Here is an 18,634-nt window from a genome sequence, read left to right as displayed (position 1 = left end):
TGATTCACTACTGATTCGATGTGGAGGTCGAACCCCTCCATTAATTAAAACCAAACACCCAGAGAAGCTGTTAAAATATGAATGATTTACAGAGAACTCCTAATTTGCAATATTTAAAGAAAAATAACACTTTATTTTCCTAACTCTAATTGTGAACACTAAACAAAAACTATTCACAAGTCCAAGCATCCTTTTCTTAACTATTTACCACCTGACCCCGAACTTTATAAAAATGCTGTTCCAATAACATAATTATTAAATTTACATTAAATTAATCTCAAGTCCACACACTGTCTTCAATCTTCTAACTGCTGATCTAGGTGAAAGTGAGGACTGCAGATGCTGGAGATCAGAGTCAAGATTAGAGTGGTGCTGGAAAAGCACAGCAGGTCAGACAGCATCCGAAGAGCAGGAAATCTACCTGCTGATCTCCCTGGTTGTCTTCTTTCTTTTTACTGCGAGCATGTTTTACGTGAAAGATACCTTTTTTGATAGAGTGTGTCTTCTAATTTCTTTGAGAGCAAAACATTAAATGGGCAGTTAGCTGTCTGGATCTATGGCAGTTGCTCTGCTGCTCTGTCTTAATTGCTCTCTGACCAAGTTTTCAAAATGCCCTGGTTTTATACCCTCCAACATTGTTCCCTGTCAGTGGTCTGATGTTGTCAAAACAATCAATTCAAATTCAATTTGGTTGTTATATCCTAAGCATAACTGAAAGTAATTGGTTAAATCTGAATTGTCAAAACAACAACCAAAACTCAGGTCTCAATTTAACAGCCATTTGTTATATGTATCTATTTTGGAACAGCCCGTTGCCCAGCTGTTCCCTTTGGGCAGCTGAGCCTGCATTTTCAGTTTACTTCAAAATTCAGAAAAACACTTTCTATTTTAAAGTGAACACATGTGCTTTCGACTTCGTAATACTACCGCTTGCTAAAGGGCAATAAATGCTGATCTAGTCAGTGACACTTGTATCCTAAGATCTGAATTTTTAAAATATTTGATTATTGCTGATCTCTCACACATCTCTTTTCTCTAGTATCAGACAGCGCACCTGCTGCTGCTAAAATGGAGGAGTAGGTGGACCACTCCTCTGGGAAAGATTCAGGAAGATGTATTGAGAGAATGACAGGGGTTCAGGCTGTAATGAAAGGAAATAAGGAAGAGGTAGATATAATAAAATGGGCAATAACATTGTACCTGTGAGCATCAGCACTGCTCCTGCAGACAGGACCACTAACCCCACCAGAGAGATGACACTCTTGAAAAGAATCTCAAACTGTTGTGGATTCAACTTGCTGCGTAGGTAATCAACAAATGCATGGATTTGGCACAGACCAAAAACACCCAAGGCAGCCATATGCTCTGAAGACTGGACAGGCTGAGGGGAGAAAGAAACCAGGGAATTAATAAGTTTTCACTATAATACCCAGAGAGAAACTGCACATGGGGTACAAAGTACTATCTAACCAGGACTATTTTCAGACTGGTACAAGCAATGACAAATTAAATGAAATGGTTCAAAGAACTTCTTAATTCATGTACCAGGAGTCACTTTACTTGAGTGTTGAAAAGGTAAATGATAAAGCACAGTGAATGCAAAGTTACTTGACTCTAAACTGCTTTGTAAGTTATTCAAGGATTCAGATATGGAGCCACTGTCTCTGCTGCCTACTAAAGTGGGCAGTCAGATTTGAAATTTTAAATTTCAAAATAGTACACACAAAAATAGGTTTGTCTGGTGGAACAAACTGCACAAAAAAGTCTCAATATTTTCCCAACACAAAGGGGAGTGGAAATATGGAATTAGCTTCTTCAGGAAGGACTCGACAGAACTATAACGCAGATCAGTTGTTATGATTAAATGATAGACAGGATAAAGCAACTGAATTGCCAATATCTGATTCTGTCTATAGCTGAATTTGAACTAATAGGTTTAAGGAGGAGAATTGTATGATCTAGGTAGTATGTCAGCAGACTGGACATTATATCCTTCGCCCACAATTTACGACAAGTTCAAAGAAAGGTCCTCCATTTGGATCTGGCTTGGACTAACATTTGACCCTAGTTGTTGACATCTGGAGAGACACGTGGAAATGCAGCATGCCTCAGCACCTGCAGAGGAAGAAAGGGCACCAGAGAAAGGAAATAGTTTTACAGACCTGGAATCCCACAAAGGAGATCTGCATTGAGAGTATGGTTCCAAGGCTGTACACTGTGCAGTATGCAACATAGATCCGGTGGGAAAATCTGCCAGTTAGCATTAGGATGAGCACATGAAGTGGAATCAGATTAATCAAAAATACGTAACCACCCCATGATGAAACCTGAAAGAGGTAAAACCCACCAAGATGAGAAATACAATAGGGATAAAATTAAACAGGTATCAACATACTTAAGAATACCAGGATACATTAATATTAATCTATTTAAATTAGTCGATATACATAACATGCTGTCAGAGAAGCCATAGCGAGTTGCTGCAGTGTATCTTGGACATAATACACATGTATTGATGTGGAGGGAGTGCACTTCAAAATGGAGAACATGGTACCAATCAACCATTCAATGCACATAAAAAACACAAACCAGCATATCCCATTGTAAAGGATGGAAGCTTTAATCTAAGATTGTTCACTGTATCACATCCCCATGACACTGTACTCCTTTGGCTATAAATTCTGTGAGCATGATCTTAACCTCCACAACCACCTGAAGGAGGAGTGGTGCTCCGAAAGCTAGTGCTTCCAAATAAACCTGTTGGACTATAACCTGGAATTGTGTGATTTTTAACTTGCTCCATATACAAGTTATTAACTTTGATTGTAAACAGCTGAGGTCCAACCATTAATCCTTGCAGTATTCTGTCAGTTACAAAAATGTCAAACCACAAAGGATCTACTACTGTTTTCTATCCATTAACAAAATCTCAATCCATGCTAATACACTACCCCCCCCCAACCCCGATCTTCAGCCCTAACGAGTGTGGCACCTTAGGAAATATGCTTTTCAAAATCCAAATACACTACATAACTAGTAAACTAACCTGATAGTCACAACTTCGAAAGTGAAACTGTTTAATAGATTAATGAGCTTGTCATTTTCATAAATCCTCTGTTGACAGATAATTGTAAAATGATTTGGCAACATTCCCTGTTCACAAAAACCCAACAACAGCGAGTATATAATCTTCCCCATGACTGATCTCAGGTTATAGGCCTACAGCTCATTTCCTTTCTTGTATAGTAGAGTTATGTTTGCTATCTTCCAATTATGGGAATGGTTCCAAACTGTAGGGAATTCTTGAAGATCAAAACCAATGCACCAACCATAGCTTAACCACTACCTTTTAAACCCAAGGATGCTGATCATTACATTGAGGAGGCTTGTCTACTTTATGGCCTAATAATTTCTCTTGCATTATTTATTTACTGAAAATGATGTCCCTAAATTCCTCATTTCCGCAAGGTCTTTAGTTCTTTTTTTTTCTAAAATTTTCCTTTTGCAATGAAGAGGGATAAAGTTGTCATCAGCAATAATTTGCTAACCGTATGACTATTCATTTAGAAAATTCTGTGATACAGATAAAAGTTTTTTTTAAAAAATGTCTGCTACTTCCCGATTCACCATTATAATTTCACCTGTTCTCTAACAGATCTGCATTTAATTTCACAAACTACTTCCTTTTTAAATACTTACAGAAGGCTTTACAATCTGTTCTATCTTTTCAATATTCAGGTCGACAAGTTTTATTTTGATTTTTCCATGATTCCCTCATAATTTTTAGTTATTGTAGAGAATGCATATTTGCTGCAAATTAAGAATTTGTTAAATATTCACCTTTACCTATCATAATTTTTCATAGCTTGACCAACTGTCATTCATTTATAGCTTGCTTTATTCACATTTATGACCACAGTTTTGAACTTTTAAGTTCAATTTAAAATTTTACAATGTGACCATTATTCCCTTTACAACTAAGTGACCCTTTTTCACCGCACAATGTCAAACATTAAAATAAGTTCCTTGAAATGTTGATTTTTTAAATAAAAAATTACCTTATTTGCACGCCATAAACTCATCACTAACAGTAATACCACATGCTACTTTCCATATTCTGTATGAAAATTGAAGTTTCCTATGACTACTATATCATCCTTGTTATATGCAGTTCCAATTCCTGAATTATACTTTGGAATGTGTACTTACCATGTAGAAGTAGGCCAGTGCACACATAGCAGACCAGTAGATGGAGCCAGTCTTTACAGATTTAATCCACAAGTAGTATGTCAGCAACATGCAGAATATAGCAATACCTGCAGCGATACACAATAAGCATTATAAAAAGGCAGCAATGCTGTCAATATACAATGTAGGAGATCACTTCAATCTACCATGTTGTCAACCAATGCTGCCATTCTCCTTCAGCGAGATGTCAGTTCCAGGTCACATCTCAGATTTAACTTGCAAAAGGCATGGGATTCTAGTGATCTGGAAAGGAAACCTCTGGCTGCTCATGAAAGCACTTCTACACCAATCTGAGAACACAAAGTCCAGGTTACCATTTCAGCCCAGAATTATAATGCGTTGTCCTTTGATTGAAGATGTTAAACTAAAGTAACAGTCACCTGAAATAAAAACAAACTCCTCAGTTTTCCCAGCAATTTAAGCTCTAAGCAAGGATCACTGGACCTGAACCTCTGCTTTCTCTCCACAGATGCTGCTAGATCTGCTGAGTTTTCCCAAAAATTTCTGTTTCTGACTTACAGCATCCACAGTGTTTTTTTGGCTATGATTACCTATTATAGCAATTCAATCTCCCAAATTATTTGGCAAAGAGCAGCAGTGAGTTCTCTAAATGCTCAAGCTAAATTTACTACCTCAAATATCACCAAAACTAAAAATCAGAATGAATGGTAATTCATCTTCTACCTTTCTGAAACTGCTCATAAATCCCAAAAGGATTTGGTGCACTTATCTACAGAACTGAGACTGGTCTCCACTGAACCTACAGCTAGAGTGTGAATGCAGCCTGTACCTTGAAGCAGTGACCCAATTTATCATAGCAGCAAAACAAAGTGCCGGTGGGAGGATGTCTCACCCCAACTTGGAGTCAAGATTGGGCTTTTAAATAAGTAATGGGTTTAGTGTCCTTGCAAGTGAAAACAACCTTTCACAATGATTAATTATGTAATTTAAGAGTCTTCAAACAGAAGCTAATGCATTCAAATACAATTATTTATCAAATTTTAAACAACAAAACAGTGTATAGAGGCTTTGATTATTAAAATATCTTAAGGCATCTAACAGGATTATTCCCGATCAAAAATGCAATCAGTTATAGCAGATAGCCAGATTGGTTAAGTTGCAAGAAGATATACAGGAGACTATAGCTGACAGAGCGCTGAGGTCTTAGAGGTCCATAAGTATCTTAGAGATGGGGAGCTGCAAGGCCACAAGAGATTTGAAAACAAGGATGAGAATTTTGAAAATGAGATATTCCCTGTCAGGGAGCCAAAAGGGGCTCATGAGGTGATGACTGAATGGGACTCAGTGTGATATGGATACTGCCATTGTTTTGGATGAGTTCAGGTCTATAAAGGTTAGCTCATGGGAGGTCTAGCTGGAGAAAATTGGAATACTCAAATGTAGAGGTAACAAAGATATGGATGAGTGCTTCCACAGCAGATGAGCAGAGGGACAAAGTCGGGCTATATTATGGAGATGAAAGTAACGGTCTTGGTAATCACTTACATTGCAATCATTAAGAAACAAGACCTTGTGTCAGAACTGAAATTAAGAGCTATCACAATTATGCATGTCATTATTAGGAACTTAAGAATACCATTCTGCATTTAAGAAATTATTGAAGCAATAGAAAATTAATCAAACCAATTAATCCAACACAAAAGATGCTTGGGCTGGATACTCACCTTCATTATCGTAGGAACCAGCTACAGACCGAGAGATATAACCAGGGACCACAGCAATCATGGCAGCAGCTAACAAGCCAGCACCAGCATCCTGAAACACAAACAACAGTGTGGACAGGGAATTACGTTATAAAAAATGCCACATGTTCAAGATCTGAAATGAAAAGAAAATGTTTTAAATTCAAATCACAAAATGCTTTATGGGCAACGACAGGGTTTCAACTTGCTCATTGGATTGATTTTATTTCCAGTTATACTAATGGGGGTACATCAAGCATCATTCATGGAATATTGCTGAAGATCAGTTCTGGTCACTTCACTATAGGAAGGATGAGAAAGCTTTATTGAAGATGCAACAGAGGTTTACCAGGATGCTGCCTGGACTGGAAGGCATGTGTTATGAAGAAAGGTTGGGGGAGCTAGAGCTTTTCTCATTGGAGCAAAGAAGGATAAGAGGTGGCCTGATAAAGGTGTACAAGATGATGAGAGGCATAGAGAAAGTGAATATTCAGAGACTTTCTCCCATGGTGGAAATGGCTATCATGATGGGGCATAATTTTAAGGTGATTGAAGGAAGATGTTGAGGAGATGTCAGAGGTAGGTTCTTTACACAGAGAGTGGTCGGTGCGTGGAATGCACTGCCAGCAGTGGTAGTAGAGTCAGACACATTAGGGACATTAAAGTGACTCTTGGGTAGGCTCATGAAAGATTGTACAATGAAGGGTAGCTAGGTTAGTCTGATCTTAGAGGAGGATAAAAGGTCAGCACAACATCGAAAGCAGAAGGGCCTGTACTGCTCTACATTCTATTTCACCACCAAACACAACTCATTACTGCCCAAATTTAATTACAGCTCTGATACAAAAGATTGTATCATTGCTGGGGATTTAGTAAGTAACCTCCTTGAGTTGGGTCTTTAAAGACTTGTCTACAGATACCAGTAGCACCAAAGGCAAATGCAAGTGATCACTCCAGCAATTCTACTGACCACTAGCAACACAACTTACCACCTAGAAAGAAATATTATGTAATTTGAATAAGCCAGCATGATAAAACAGAGAAAAACAGTTTGCAAATGAGTTATCTGTCAAAACTGACAAAGGATCATAAACCATAAACTTCAACTTGGTTTCTCTCCCTACAAGTGCTGCCTAACCTGAGCATTTCTAGCATTTTGTTTTTATTTCAGGTTTGTTACATAGGCATGAGATCTTGCACCTGTAAAATCTTTCCCCGAAAAAAATGGTCTGCAGTGAACTTCATTGCTTCACTGTTGAAACAGTTGATATTACTAACATTACAGTTACAAAAACTGTTCTGAGGCAGTCTGAACAGCTCCCTAGGTTCACATACCCTGGTTTACAGGGATCACAGTTCACTTCCTACCTTCAGTTCCTTTGTTAAGTGATAAGTGACAATGGTGGTGAAAGATGAGAAGAGTGGAGCCAGAAACACACAGACATTCCTGATGTCAACAGCGATGTGGAAGAAATGCAGCACATGGTAGAGAGCAGCAGAAGTTATCATGAGACCTGGAAATCAATAAAGTAATGCTGCAGGTTATTCTTAAAAAAATAGAATATATCTGCACTAACATGCTTGGGCACTACTGCATATCCATTTGAAATTAATGACAAGATTAAATTCCCTACAGTGTGAAAACAGGCCCTTTGGCCCACCAAGCCCACATTGACCCTCTGAAGAGCAATCCACCCAGACCCATTCCCCTACACTTACCCCTGGCACCTAACACTACGGGCAATTTAGCATGGCCAATTCACCTAACCTGCACATCCTTAGACTGTGGGAGGAAACCGGAGTACTCGGAAGAACTCACACAGACACGGGAAAAATGTGCAAACTCCACTTAGACAGTTGCCCGAGGCGGGAATTGAACCCGGGTCCCTGGCGCTGTGAGGCAGCAGTGCTAACCACTGAGCCACTGTGCCGCCCTTACAGTGCTGCAAAGGTTCCCAGTGAGCAAATGGAATATAAAGACAACAAAAGATGTGGTTTCTTTCCTAGCTGATTGCAGAGTACCCTGAATAAATCATTATACATTGACTATGTTAATATAGCAATAAGATTGAGGAATTATTTCATCAAGATAACCAATTTCTTGGACTCTCATAACCTGGAAATTAGCTCCTACCTACATCTTGCAATGTAAATTATTTTATGCCCAACTGAAGTGTCAGGTTCAGGCCCTGTATTATTATGTTCAATCACTTGAGTCTTCATAACAAACTTGAATATTACAGTAACAAAGCTATTTAGAACGTTATATTGTTACAGTGTCATCAAAATAAATAAAAGTTATTTCATAAGTTTTCTTCTGTTCTTCTGTTTTTTTCTGCTCCCCTCTACTTCCATCCTGCTCTCGTTTCCCAGTCTCTTTCACTGCTTCACTGGCTGAGGTTGCCATTAGGTCCCACCTTTTCCACCTCGTTCCTCACCTGAGGCATGGTGACCTCCAGGTTAAATCACCACCAGTCATATCTCTCTCTCTCTAATGAAAGTGCAGTCCTATTGCCGTCTTCAACTATGGAGACATGATTTACTAATCTATCATTTTAATTCCTGTTCTAAACCTTCTGAGGAAAAACAAACAAATTAATCTCATTTTCTTTTTTCTTCAGCTTCCAACTGGGTCCTGAAAGCAAGATTGATAATTAAGTTTTAGCAATACGTTTAAAACACTTGCAATGATCATTGTAAATTTAAAGATTGACAGGATTGTTTCAAAATTTTTGGGCAACTTGAGAGTCAGTTTTAAAACTCCAAGTCAGGTGATGCCTCAAGGTAAGCCTCTAATCCTTACATGGTAATACAGCCACAGCACTCAAATGGGGGTTGATAGATGTATCAAAAACTAAATGTCTACACTGATACATTAGATAACAAGTCAGCTGTTGAAACTACACTGACCTGGGTAGATTGTTCCTCCAATAATCCTGCCTAGCGGATACCAGGCTCGATCATCAAACCAGTTATGGAATTTGTAGAACCCTTCTTCAGTGAGGAAGCGAGTGGTCCGGTAATTGAAGTACCTAAAGATATTTCAAGGTACCAGTTGGAGGAGAACAAGGTAAGTTCCTTGATTAAATACTACTTTTAAATATCTTCATACTGAACAAAAGGAAAATAAAAATGTTAAACCTGTAGCGGCTATACAAAGTGGCTCTACATTATCCTCTCAAAGGCACAGGGGACAGAAAATAAAAGCTGCTGACATCACACCCAAAGGAATAAAATCTTAAGAAAAATCAAATAAAACAGGTACTGAAGCAAAGACACAAGGAAGATTGGCCCAAAGTTTAGTTATAAAGATGTACAAATGCTTTCAATCCATTTTAATATCCCTGCCTGGTTTATTTTATTTATTTCCTCTGCTTATCATCTTCTGTTTACTGGTTGCAAACCTAAAGTGCCTCAAATGTGCATAACTAGAAAGTTGAAATTTGATATATTGTGCAATAATGAAATTTTAAAAATGTGTATTGGTACTTACGGATCAAACTCATGGATGACACTCTCAAACCTCAATACAGAGAACAATCTGGTAGAAAATGCTGCGGAATAAACAAAAATTAATATTACAATTGAATCCTGTTCACTACTATCTTTAAGTAACCTTAACAGTAGTCTTAACATTTGAATTCAAATTTATTTCACAGGTCAAATATTGAAGTTAACCAAATTTTATGAAATAATTTCATCTTTGGCTTTCAATAACTAATTTGAATTGCTATAAAATTCCCTCCTGTTTGTCAGAATTGTGGTGACGGTGGGGTGGATCTGAAAGTTTAATTCATAATCTCACTGAATCATGATCCTGACCTGTTTCTTCAATATTTTTGGATTATGTTTAGTTTTATGGCTGGGGACTTCAAGCAGGTCCTCAGAAGGTGTCACAATCTGAAATCTGTGGAATGGATGGCCAAACTCAGAGACAATCCACATTCCTTTAGGTTTTCAGTGGATGACAGCCTTGCTAAGGGCGAGAGAGAGAGCAACAGCGCGAGAGAGATAGTCAAGTTTCCATCCTCTGAACATTGTTCTACAGAGAATATATTTAAATTCTTGGATGTACAGAGGCTCCTTCTGACAGTGGAACAATTTGTTGGGGAATAAAAAGTGAGGGATCGTGGTCTTACACAGAAACAGTTATAATTGCGTTAGTAAAACCCAGAGTAGACTGACTCATCCAATGGTCAATGTGGGCAAAGTTGTATCAACTAAACACACAACAAACCATATAGTGCACAAGTGAATGGAAACATCAGCTACTTTAAAAAGGATATTAAAACCTGCTCCAAAAGAGAAATTAGCACTCCTGCTCTTTAGGTGGCATACACCTCACACTTTAGTTCACAATTCTTACTTCACATGCACTTGCAGAGGATGCTGGCAGAGCCAGGTTAGGAATAGGGATAAAATTAGGCATTTCATTTTCATTTGCTGCTCCTATCAGCCTCAAAGTTCAACTTAAATAGAAGGCAGCAATTTCACGCTTTAAGTCTGGTGCAACATTCGATACAATCAAGGTTGATCTTCCACTTCACCCTAACCGTCCCACACCATCCCCATATTCTTTAATTTCTTCAAGTACCCAAAAATCTGTACATGATTGATAATATTTTATATTAAGCTCAAGAGTGATACAATTTGATCAGAAACTACAGTCTTCAATCTAAACAAAGGAAGCAATGTGGATTGGTCAGGGTAGGTTAGTAACTGAATTAAACAATATGATAATGGATTGGCAATGTCTAGTATTGAAAGAAATAAATGCTTGGTTTACAACAAACACCCATTCCTTTGAGGTATAAAAACCCACCAGAAAAATTTATTCAACAGTTGCAAAGATGACTTGAAGATTGTATTAGAGAAGGTAAGCTTATACGGTTGCCAAATAAGTAGTAGGCCTGAGGAATGCTAACATTTTACAATTCAGCAAAGAAAGCTCATTCTCATTAGAAAGAAACTGACAATGCAAAAATAGAATATGAAAGCAAACTAGCCAGAAGTATAACTTTAGATGATGAAAGTTTCTATAAAAGGCACATGTGAGCCGAATACAGTCAGAGGGGAAGGTTTACGATGGAGAATAAGGGATTGGCAGAGAGGGCATAATCTTAAGGTGAGAGGAGAAAGATTTAAAAGGGACCCAACGGGCAACTTTTGCACAGTGAGTGTTTCATATGTGGAATTAATTGCCAGAGGATGTGGTAAATGCAGGATCAGTTACAATATTTAAAAGGCATTTGTACAGATATGTGAATAGGAAACGTTTAGAGAGATATGGGACAAATGCAGGCAAGTGGAACTAAGTTTAATTTGGGAAATGTGGTCAGCATGGACAAGTTGAACCGAAGGGTCTGTTTCCATGTTATATCACTATGACTTTAATGCATCCACAAATCCAAGACTTTTTCCTTAAGTATTCTAAGATATATGTTTCAGATGTCATAAAGGTGGTCCTTTTTTCAAAAAGCTGTTCCTTTTCTCAAGGATGCTGCGTCCTTGGTTTTTTCAGAGGGGTTGTAAATAGGCCAGGCTCCGAAATGGCTGGGATTGATACAGACCTGAAAGGCCTTTTTGCTTGTACGTAAACAGATGAGTGTGTATATTCGGAACAGCATAGTTAAGTCTAGTTTGGTATAGTCTAAGCTCTGTGGGTGCTCTTTATTCTGTCCTTTGTGTTTCATTCTGTAATTTTGTGAATAAATTTTTGTCTGTTTTAAAACCTGGTAGTCAATCTGGCTAATTTACTCCAAGTAATTTTCACTGTACACTTATTGAAACAAATTGCAACGTTAAGGCCTGGGCTGCCTGCTTAAGAATGTTTTGAGTGCTCTGGTCTAGTCCATAACACAGAGCCTAGGTATTTGTCAGTGTTCAATTTCTCCAACATCATTTTCAATATGTTTTGTGCTCTCTTTCATGAACCCAGAGCAAAATATGTATTCAGTTGGTCAACTATTTCCTTGCTCCTCAATGTAAATTCCCTGTATCTGACCGCAGCGGACCTACATTTGTCTTCACCAATGCTTTTTCCTTCACATACCTGTAGAAACTTTTACGTTTAGGTTTTAACGTCCCTACAAGCTCACTCTCATACTCTATTTCTTAATCAATCCCTTTGTCCTTCTTTGCTGAATTCTGAACTGCTCCCATTACTCAGCCCGTTATTCCTTCTAGCCAATTTCTATGTCTTTTCCTAAAATCTAATACCCTCTCTGAATTCCTTTATAAGCCATGGTTTGGACATCTTGTCCACTTGACTTTTGTGCCAGACAGGAATGAACGATCAGAGTTAATGTTTTGGGTTGGGTGTTTTGTTTCTGATTTAGAGCATCCACAATTCTTTTGGTTTATATTAGGAATGAACAATTGTTGCGGTTTAATCACGTACTATTTGAATGCTTGCTATCACCTTTTCACTTTCTGCAACAATCCCTAATGAGGAATTTGATCGTATTATCGTCACGCATCCCCAATGGGCCTCTCTCAATTACGCTACCATTATTCCTTTCTCATGACACAATGTCCTAATTGGTTCTTCAACATACTGGCCTGGAAAACCATCCCGTGTATATACTTCAGAAATTCCTACTCTACAGTACTGCTATTAATAGGATTTGCCCAGTCCATACACAGATTAAAGTCAACCATAATTACAAACACTCCTTTATTGCATGCATCTCTAATTTGGACATCGATGCACAGTTCCCATTAGTGGGTTTTTTTGCCCGTTGTTGTTTTTCAGCTCTACCCATACAGATTCCACACTGCTGCATCACACTTACATCATTTCTTGAGATGATAAACTAGTTCAGATCCACGCACCTGACTAGTTACAAATTGCTAAGCTAAAAATTGCCTGCTTATACCTATGGTGTCTCAAAGTGCTGTAATTTGTTCATGTAGTGCAACATTGTTTGGCCTAGCTCATAATCAAAGAAGACAACTTAAAGCCACAGAGGAAAGATGAAAATCAGAAAACTAATATTCTGCATAATTCTGGTCTCCCTCTGATAGGAAGGATGTTGTGAAACTTGAAAGGGTTCAGAAAAGGATGTTGCCAGGGTTGGAGGTTTTAAGCTATAGAGAAAGGCTGAACAGGCTGGAGCTGTTTTCCCTGGAGTGTCAAATGCTGAGGGGTGACCTTATAGAAGTTTGTAATATCATAAGGGACATGGATAGGATAAACAGAGGAGGTCTTTTCCCTGGGGTGGGGCAGTCCAGAACTAGAGGGCATAGGTTTAGGGTGAGGGGGGAAGATATAAATGGGACCTAACAGGCAACCTTTTCACACAGAGGGTGGTATGTGTATGGAAATAAGCTGCCAAAGGAAGTGGTGGAAGCTGGTACAATTACAACATTTAAAAGTCATCCGAATGGGTACACGAAGAGGAAAATGGACCAAGTGTTGGCAAATGGCACTCAATTAGTTTAGGATATCTGGTCAGCATGGACGAGTCGGACCAAAGGGTCTGTTTCCATATTATATGACTCTATGACTAGTGGTCGCAAGTTTGCCTTTTAAAAAAAAGGAAAGAGAGAAACATTCTACATCTTTTCTGGGTCTGAGGAATGAATGAAACAGTAAGAGATGGTGTGATTGGGATCAATGCTGAATTGCAGGAGTATGAGTTGTCCAAGAGTTGAACTTTTATTCTTATGAATAATAAGCAAAGCCTGGTTAGAAACTCACAGAGCACAGCTGCCATAGACAGAATGAGCAGCTTCAGCAGGGTGTCCTGTTTCTCATAAGACAACCGCAAAAATCCCAGCTTCGTCATCTTTGGTCTGGTGTTTGCAGCTGACAGACTATTAACCTAGGAAACAGAAATAACAATTGTAATACTTATATTAGCACCAGATTCATTCAATGACAGCAAGAAATACATTACAATCATAATTACAGTGAGCAATATGAACTCAATTTCGTTTTGTGAATTTCTTAAATCTAGCTTTCCAGCAGCCTTAGCCTATGCAATACAGATTTCTATTTCCCATTCTAATCTGCCTATCGCCGACACATTGATTCAATGCATATGATCCAAGTAACCTGTTACAGTTTGTCTATCACCTGCTTGACAGGAATTACTGACATGGATCCGTGAGCTGATTCCCAGGTTTATCGTTATTAATGCTGACAGGCAATACTTAAGATTTCCAAAAGTCAGGATTGGGAGGTCACAGCTGTGGACAATGGCTCTGAAAGCTTAAACTCAAAGCAATCTAAAAATACGGCACATTCCCTCTTAGAGGATTATATTGTATTGATAATAAAGTAAATTGTCAAGAAATATAAAAACAAGAAAAGCATCTATGGGTATGTAAAAAATATCAGCTAGTGATTCTGGGATTCTTGGAAGATACGACTGGGGAATTGATAATGGTGAACTGGGAAATGGAAGATAATTTAACCAAAACTTTGCATTGAATCCTAAGAGATAGGATGTACATATACTTGGAAAGGCAAGGACTGATTAGGGATAGTTAACGTGGCTTTGTGCGTGGGAAATCATGTCTCACAAACTTGATTGAGTTTTTTGAAGTAGTAACAAAGAAGATTGATGAGGGCAGAGCAGTGAACGTGATCCATATGGACTTCAGTAAGGGTGACCAGTGGAGTGCCACAAGGATCGGTGCTGGGTCCACTACTTTTCGTATTAATATAAAAAGATTTGGATGTGAGAATAAGAGGTATAGAAGTAAATTTGCAGATGACACCAAAATTGGAGGTGTAGTGGACAGCAAAGAAGGTTACCTCAAACTACAACAGGATCTGATCATCAGATGGGCCAATGGGCTGAGAAATGACAGATGGAGTTTAAATTTAGATAAATGAGAGGTGCTGCATTTTGGGAAAGCAAATCTTAGCAGGACTTATACACTTAATGGTAAGGTCAAAGGGAGTGTTGCTCAATAAAGAGACCTTGGAGTGCAAGTTCATAGCTCCTTGAAAGTAGAGTCGCAGGTAGATAGGATAGTGAAGGCGGCGTTTGGTATGCTTTCTTTTATAGGTCAGAGTATTGAGTACAGGAGTTGGGAGGTCATGTTGCGGCTGTAAGATTTACAAGGATGTTGCCTGGGTTGGAGAATTTGAGCTATAAGGGGTGGGTGAATAGGATGGGGCTGTTATCCTGGGAGTGTCGGAGGGTGAGGGGTGACCTTATACCTTATAAAATCATGAGGGGCATGGGATAGGATAAATACACAAAGTTGAAAATGTGTTCCTGGAAAAGCGCAGATCTTCAGCATCTGCAGACCTCACTTTCTCCCTAAATACACAAAGTCTCTTCCCTGGGCATAGGTTTAGGGTAAAAGGGGAAAGATATAAAAGAGACCTAAGGGGCAACTTTTTCACGCAGAGGGTGGTACGTGTGTGAAATGGGCTGCCAGAGGAAGTGTTGGAGGCTGGTACAATTGCAACATTTAAAAGGTATTTGGATGGGTATATGAATAGGAAGGGTTTGGAGGGATATGGGCTGGGTGCTGGCAAGTGGGACTAGATTGGAGTGGATATCTGGTCGGCATGGACAAGTTGGAGTGAAGGGTCTGTTTCCGTGTTGTACATCTCTATGACTCGATGCCCTTCACATGGGAAGTCACTGTAAACACCCAAAAGATATCAGATAAGCAAGGTGCTAAGGAGGGGAAAAGTCTTGAGTGCAGATTAACTCATTGTGACTACTTACACGTCCTTAAGGCTAAATGTACATTTCAAGCGTTCAGATTTCAGTCAAGGTGACAATGACCTCTGCCAATGTCACACAGCAATGAATACTTTGCAGATACTTCAAAATCTGTCTACCACTAACAAGGCAAGTCAGGGGTGTCTGGAGGTGGAATGCTCCCCATCAACACTACTCAAGAATTGTGGCACAATTCAGGACAGAGCAACCCATTTCCTCCACCACTTTGACGAACTGCAGTAACATTTCAAGAATCCTCCAACAGCAATTCCTAAACCTGCGACTTCTATCATCCAAAAGAACATGGGAAGGTCCACAAAACTCTTTCATTACAAGATCCCCTGGTTTCTTCCCACAGTTCAAAGATGTGCAGGTTAGGTGGATTGGCCATGCTAAATTGCCCATAGTGTCCAAGGATGTGTAAATTAGGTGGATTAGCCATGGGAAATGCAGGTTTACAGAGACAGGGTAGGGGAAGTAGTCTGGGTGGGATACTCTTTGGAAGCTCAGTTTGGACATGATGGGCCAAATGGCCTGTTCCCACTCTGTGGAGATTCTGTGATTCTATACTGCAGTTCAAGAGACATATCTGCAGTTCTGTAAGGAGGGATCTCAGATTTTGATCCAGCAGAAGTGAAGGAATGATGTTATAGTTCCAACTCAGGATGATATGTGGCTTGGAGGGGATCTCATAATAAAGGGCTTTCACGTACCTTCCCATGTTCTTTTAGGTGCCTTCTTGAACCACTGCAATCCACTTGGTCGAGGGTAGACCCATAATGCCTTAAGGGATTACTTGCATAGTTTTGGTCCCCATATTTAAGAAAGGATACATTGGCATTGGAGGCAGTTCAAAAGACATTCACCAGGTTCATTCCTGGGATGAAGCAATTGATGCATGAAGAACAGATGAACAGGTTATGCCCTTTTACATCAGATTTTAAAAGAATGAAAAGTGATCACATTGAAACAATGAAGATTCTGAGGGGGCTTGACATGATAGATGTTAAAATGATGTTTTAAATAGTGAGAACACCTTAAACCAGGAGATATGGAGAGAGATTAAGTGCTGCTATTCCAAACTGAGACACGAAAAAACTTTTTCGCCCAGAGCACACAGTGTATGTTTGGAAGTCTTCATCTCAGAGCATTATGGAGGCTGGATCACAAAGTATGTAAGAGAGAGGGTATGCAGGTTTTTATAATATCAAAGAGTTGAAGGCTGTGAGGAGTTGAAGTCTGGGGCAGGTAAGTCATGATTTTATAAAATGACAGGACAGGCTTGAGGGAATAAATACCTTACTCCAGATCCTATTTCTTACATAGCCAGTGAGGCTCACATCTCTGGAATGAACAACAAAAAGAAGGTTTCCAGTACACTCCAGTCAAACCACAAGGTAAACGAGGCCAACTAACCACTGTTGGAGAAATGTTAGACTGAAGGTGCTGTGCTTTCAGGTAAGACACAAGAGTGAGACGTTATATACACGGGTAACAATAATGATCCAATGGCACTACAAAACACAGGCAGGGTCATGAGGATGAAGATGGGAAAATGGAGAAATGCACGAAATATGGCCATTTAAAAAATGAAAACTGAATGCAAATTATTCGCAAATATTGCTACAGCATAAACCACACAGCCAAACAGCCTTTTGAATCTGTTCATGTCACTGGCAATGTCAGTACTCATCCCAAATGCTTTCCAGGTGGTGGTGGGAAGTCAATATGGATAAATACTTCTAAAATCGATCAGGATTTTACTTTTACAATGTTTCTGAGACTTGATATGAAGAGAGAGGCCAGAACTCCCAGTGCACAACAATTTTCTTTCAGAGCCCTGGAAAGGCTGGTCATGTTTGCCAAAATGACAGAGGTACAGCTCTTACACTTCGCTGTGGCCCACCCAAAAACCACAGATCATTCTCTGCTGCCTCATGGTTAGCAAAAGACTTTCATTCATATAGCACCTCTCAAGACTTCAGAATGTCCCAAAGTGCCGTATAGCCAATTAGGTACTTCTGAAGCATCAAACTGGCTGTAAAGTGAGAAACATAGCAGTCACTTTGCACGTTGCTGAGCTCCTACAAACAGCAAGGAAATTAAGAACTGGTATTGAAATTTAAATGGGGTTGACTGAGCAGCAACAGTGGTCCAGAATCAGCATCATTTATATCCTTTTCTTTGAACTGGGTCCCAGCATCTTTCAAGTCTATCTGATATGGTAAACAAAACTTTACTTCCACTCCTTATAGAAAAAGAGTAAATCCAACATTGTAGCTTTCCCTCAGTGCTACAGTTGAATGTTGGTCCATTTATTCACTCACATCTCTGGAATGGGAGTTGAACCCACAGCTTCTAACTCAGGAATCAACTGCACTATGAAAGTTATACTTCATTTGTGCAAGAATTATTTAAAACTTGCTATGTACAGCACAATCTCGACAGCCAAACAAATTCCCACAGAAACTCAAAAACCTTTTACACAGTAGAGACAAATTCATCCAACATCTCAGCGGTATATGCCAAGTTAGACAGTGGTATAGAATGCAGAAAAACAGGCTTGATCTCTCCTTTGTACTGATCAGACAATTGCATTTAGCGATCCTGCAACTGAATTTGGAACAAAAGAGGTTTAACCAGAATCCAGTGACCATTTGGTAGGAGCAAATTATTGCAGATTCTCCGATGAAGAGTCATCTAGACTCAAAACATTAGCTTGCTCACTCTCCATGGATGCTGTCTGACCTGCTGTGATCGCCAGCATTTATTGCTTCCAGTGATTATCTTGACATAGAGTCACAGAATCATAGAGATGTACAGCATGGAAACAGACCCTTCGGTCCAACCCATGATGACCAGATATCCCAACCCAATCTAGTCCCACCTGACAGCACCCAGCCCATATCCCTCCAAACTCTTCCTAATCATATACCAATCCAAATGCCTTTTAAATGTTGCAATTGTACCAGCCTCCACCACTTCCTCTGG

At 39.2% G+C, this 18,634-nt stretch overlaps 1 protein-coding gene across 2 annotated transcripts in view; it reads right to left on the bottom strand.

Moving 5' to 3' along the window:
* The window catches only part of stt3a (STT3 oligosaccharyltransferase complex catalytic subunit A), a 43,131-nt gene that overhangs the window by 23,246 nt on the left and 1,251 nt on the right, over positions 1-18,634 (bottom strand). For both annotated transcript variants that reach the window (XM_043676875.1, XM_043676874.1), the window contains 8 exons: positions 13,654-13,777; positions 9,445-9,505; positions 8,862-8,983; positions 7,320-7,465; positions 5,934-6,024; positions 4,210-4,316; positions 2,163-2,327; positions 1,201-1,381 (listed from right to left, as the gene is read on the bottom strand). In XM_043676875.1, the coding sequence (XP_043532810.1) occupies positions 1,201-1,381; positions 2,163-2,327; positions 4,210-4,316; positions 5,934-6,024; positions 7,320-7,465; positions 8,862-8,983; positions 9,445-9,505; positions 13,654-13,741 (961 nt within the window). In that variant the 5' untranslated portion in view covers positions 13,742-13,777. The remainder of the gene's footprint in view (positions 1-1,200; positions 1,382-2,162; positions 2,328-4,209; positions 4,317-5,933; positions 6,025-7,319; positions 7,466-8,861; positions 8,984-9,444; positions 9,506-13,653; positions 13,778-18,634) is intronic.

This window comes from Chiloscyllium plagiosum, chromosome 35 (assembly GCF_004010195.1).
Source record: "Chiloscyllium plagiosum isolate BGI_BamShark_2017 chromosome 35, ASM401019v2, whole genome shotgun sequence".
In the NCBI taxonomy this organism is placed as follows: Eukaryota; Metazoa; Chordata; class Chondrichthyes; order Orectolobiformes; family Hemiscylliidae; genus Chiloscyllium; species Chiloscyllium plagiosum.
The sequence above is the reverse complement of the archived record's forward strand: the minus strand, read 5'-3'. Positions and strand labels throughout refer to the sequence as shown.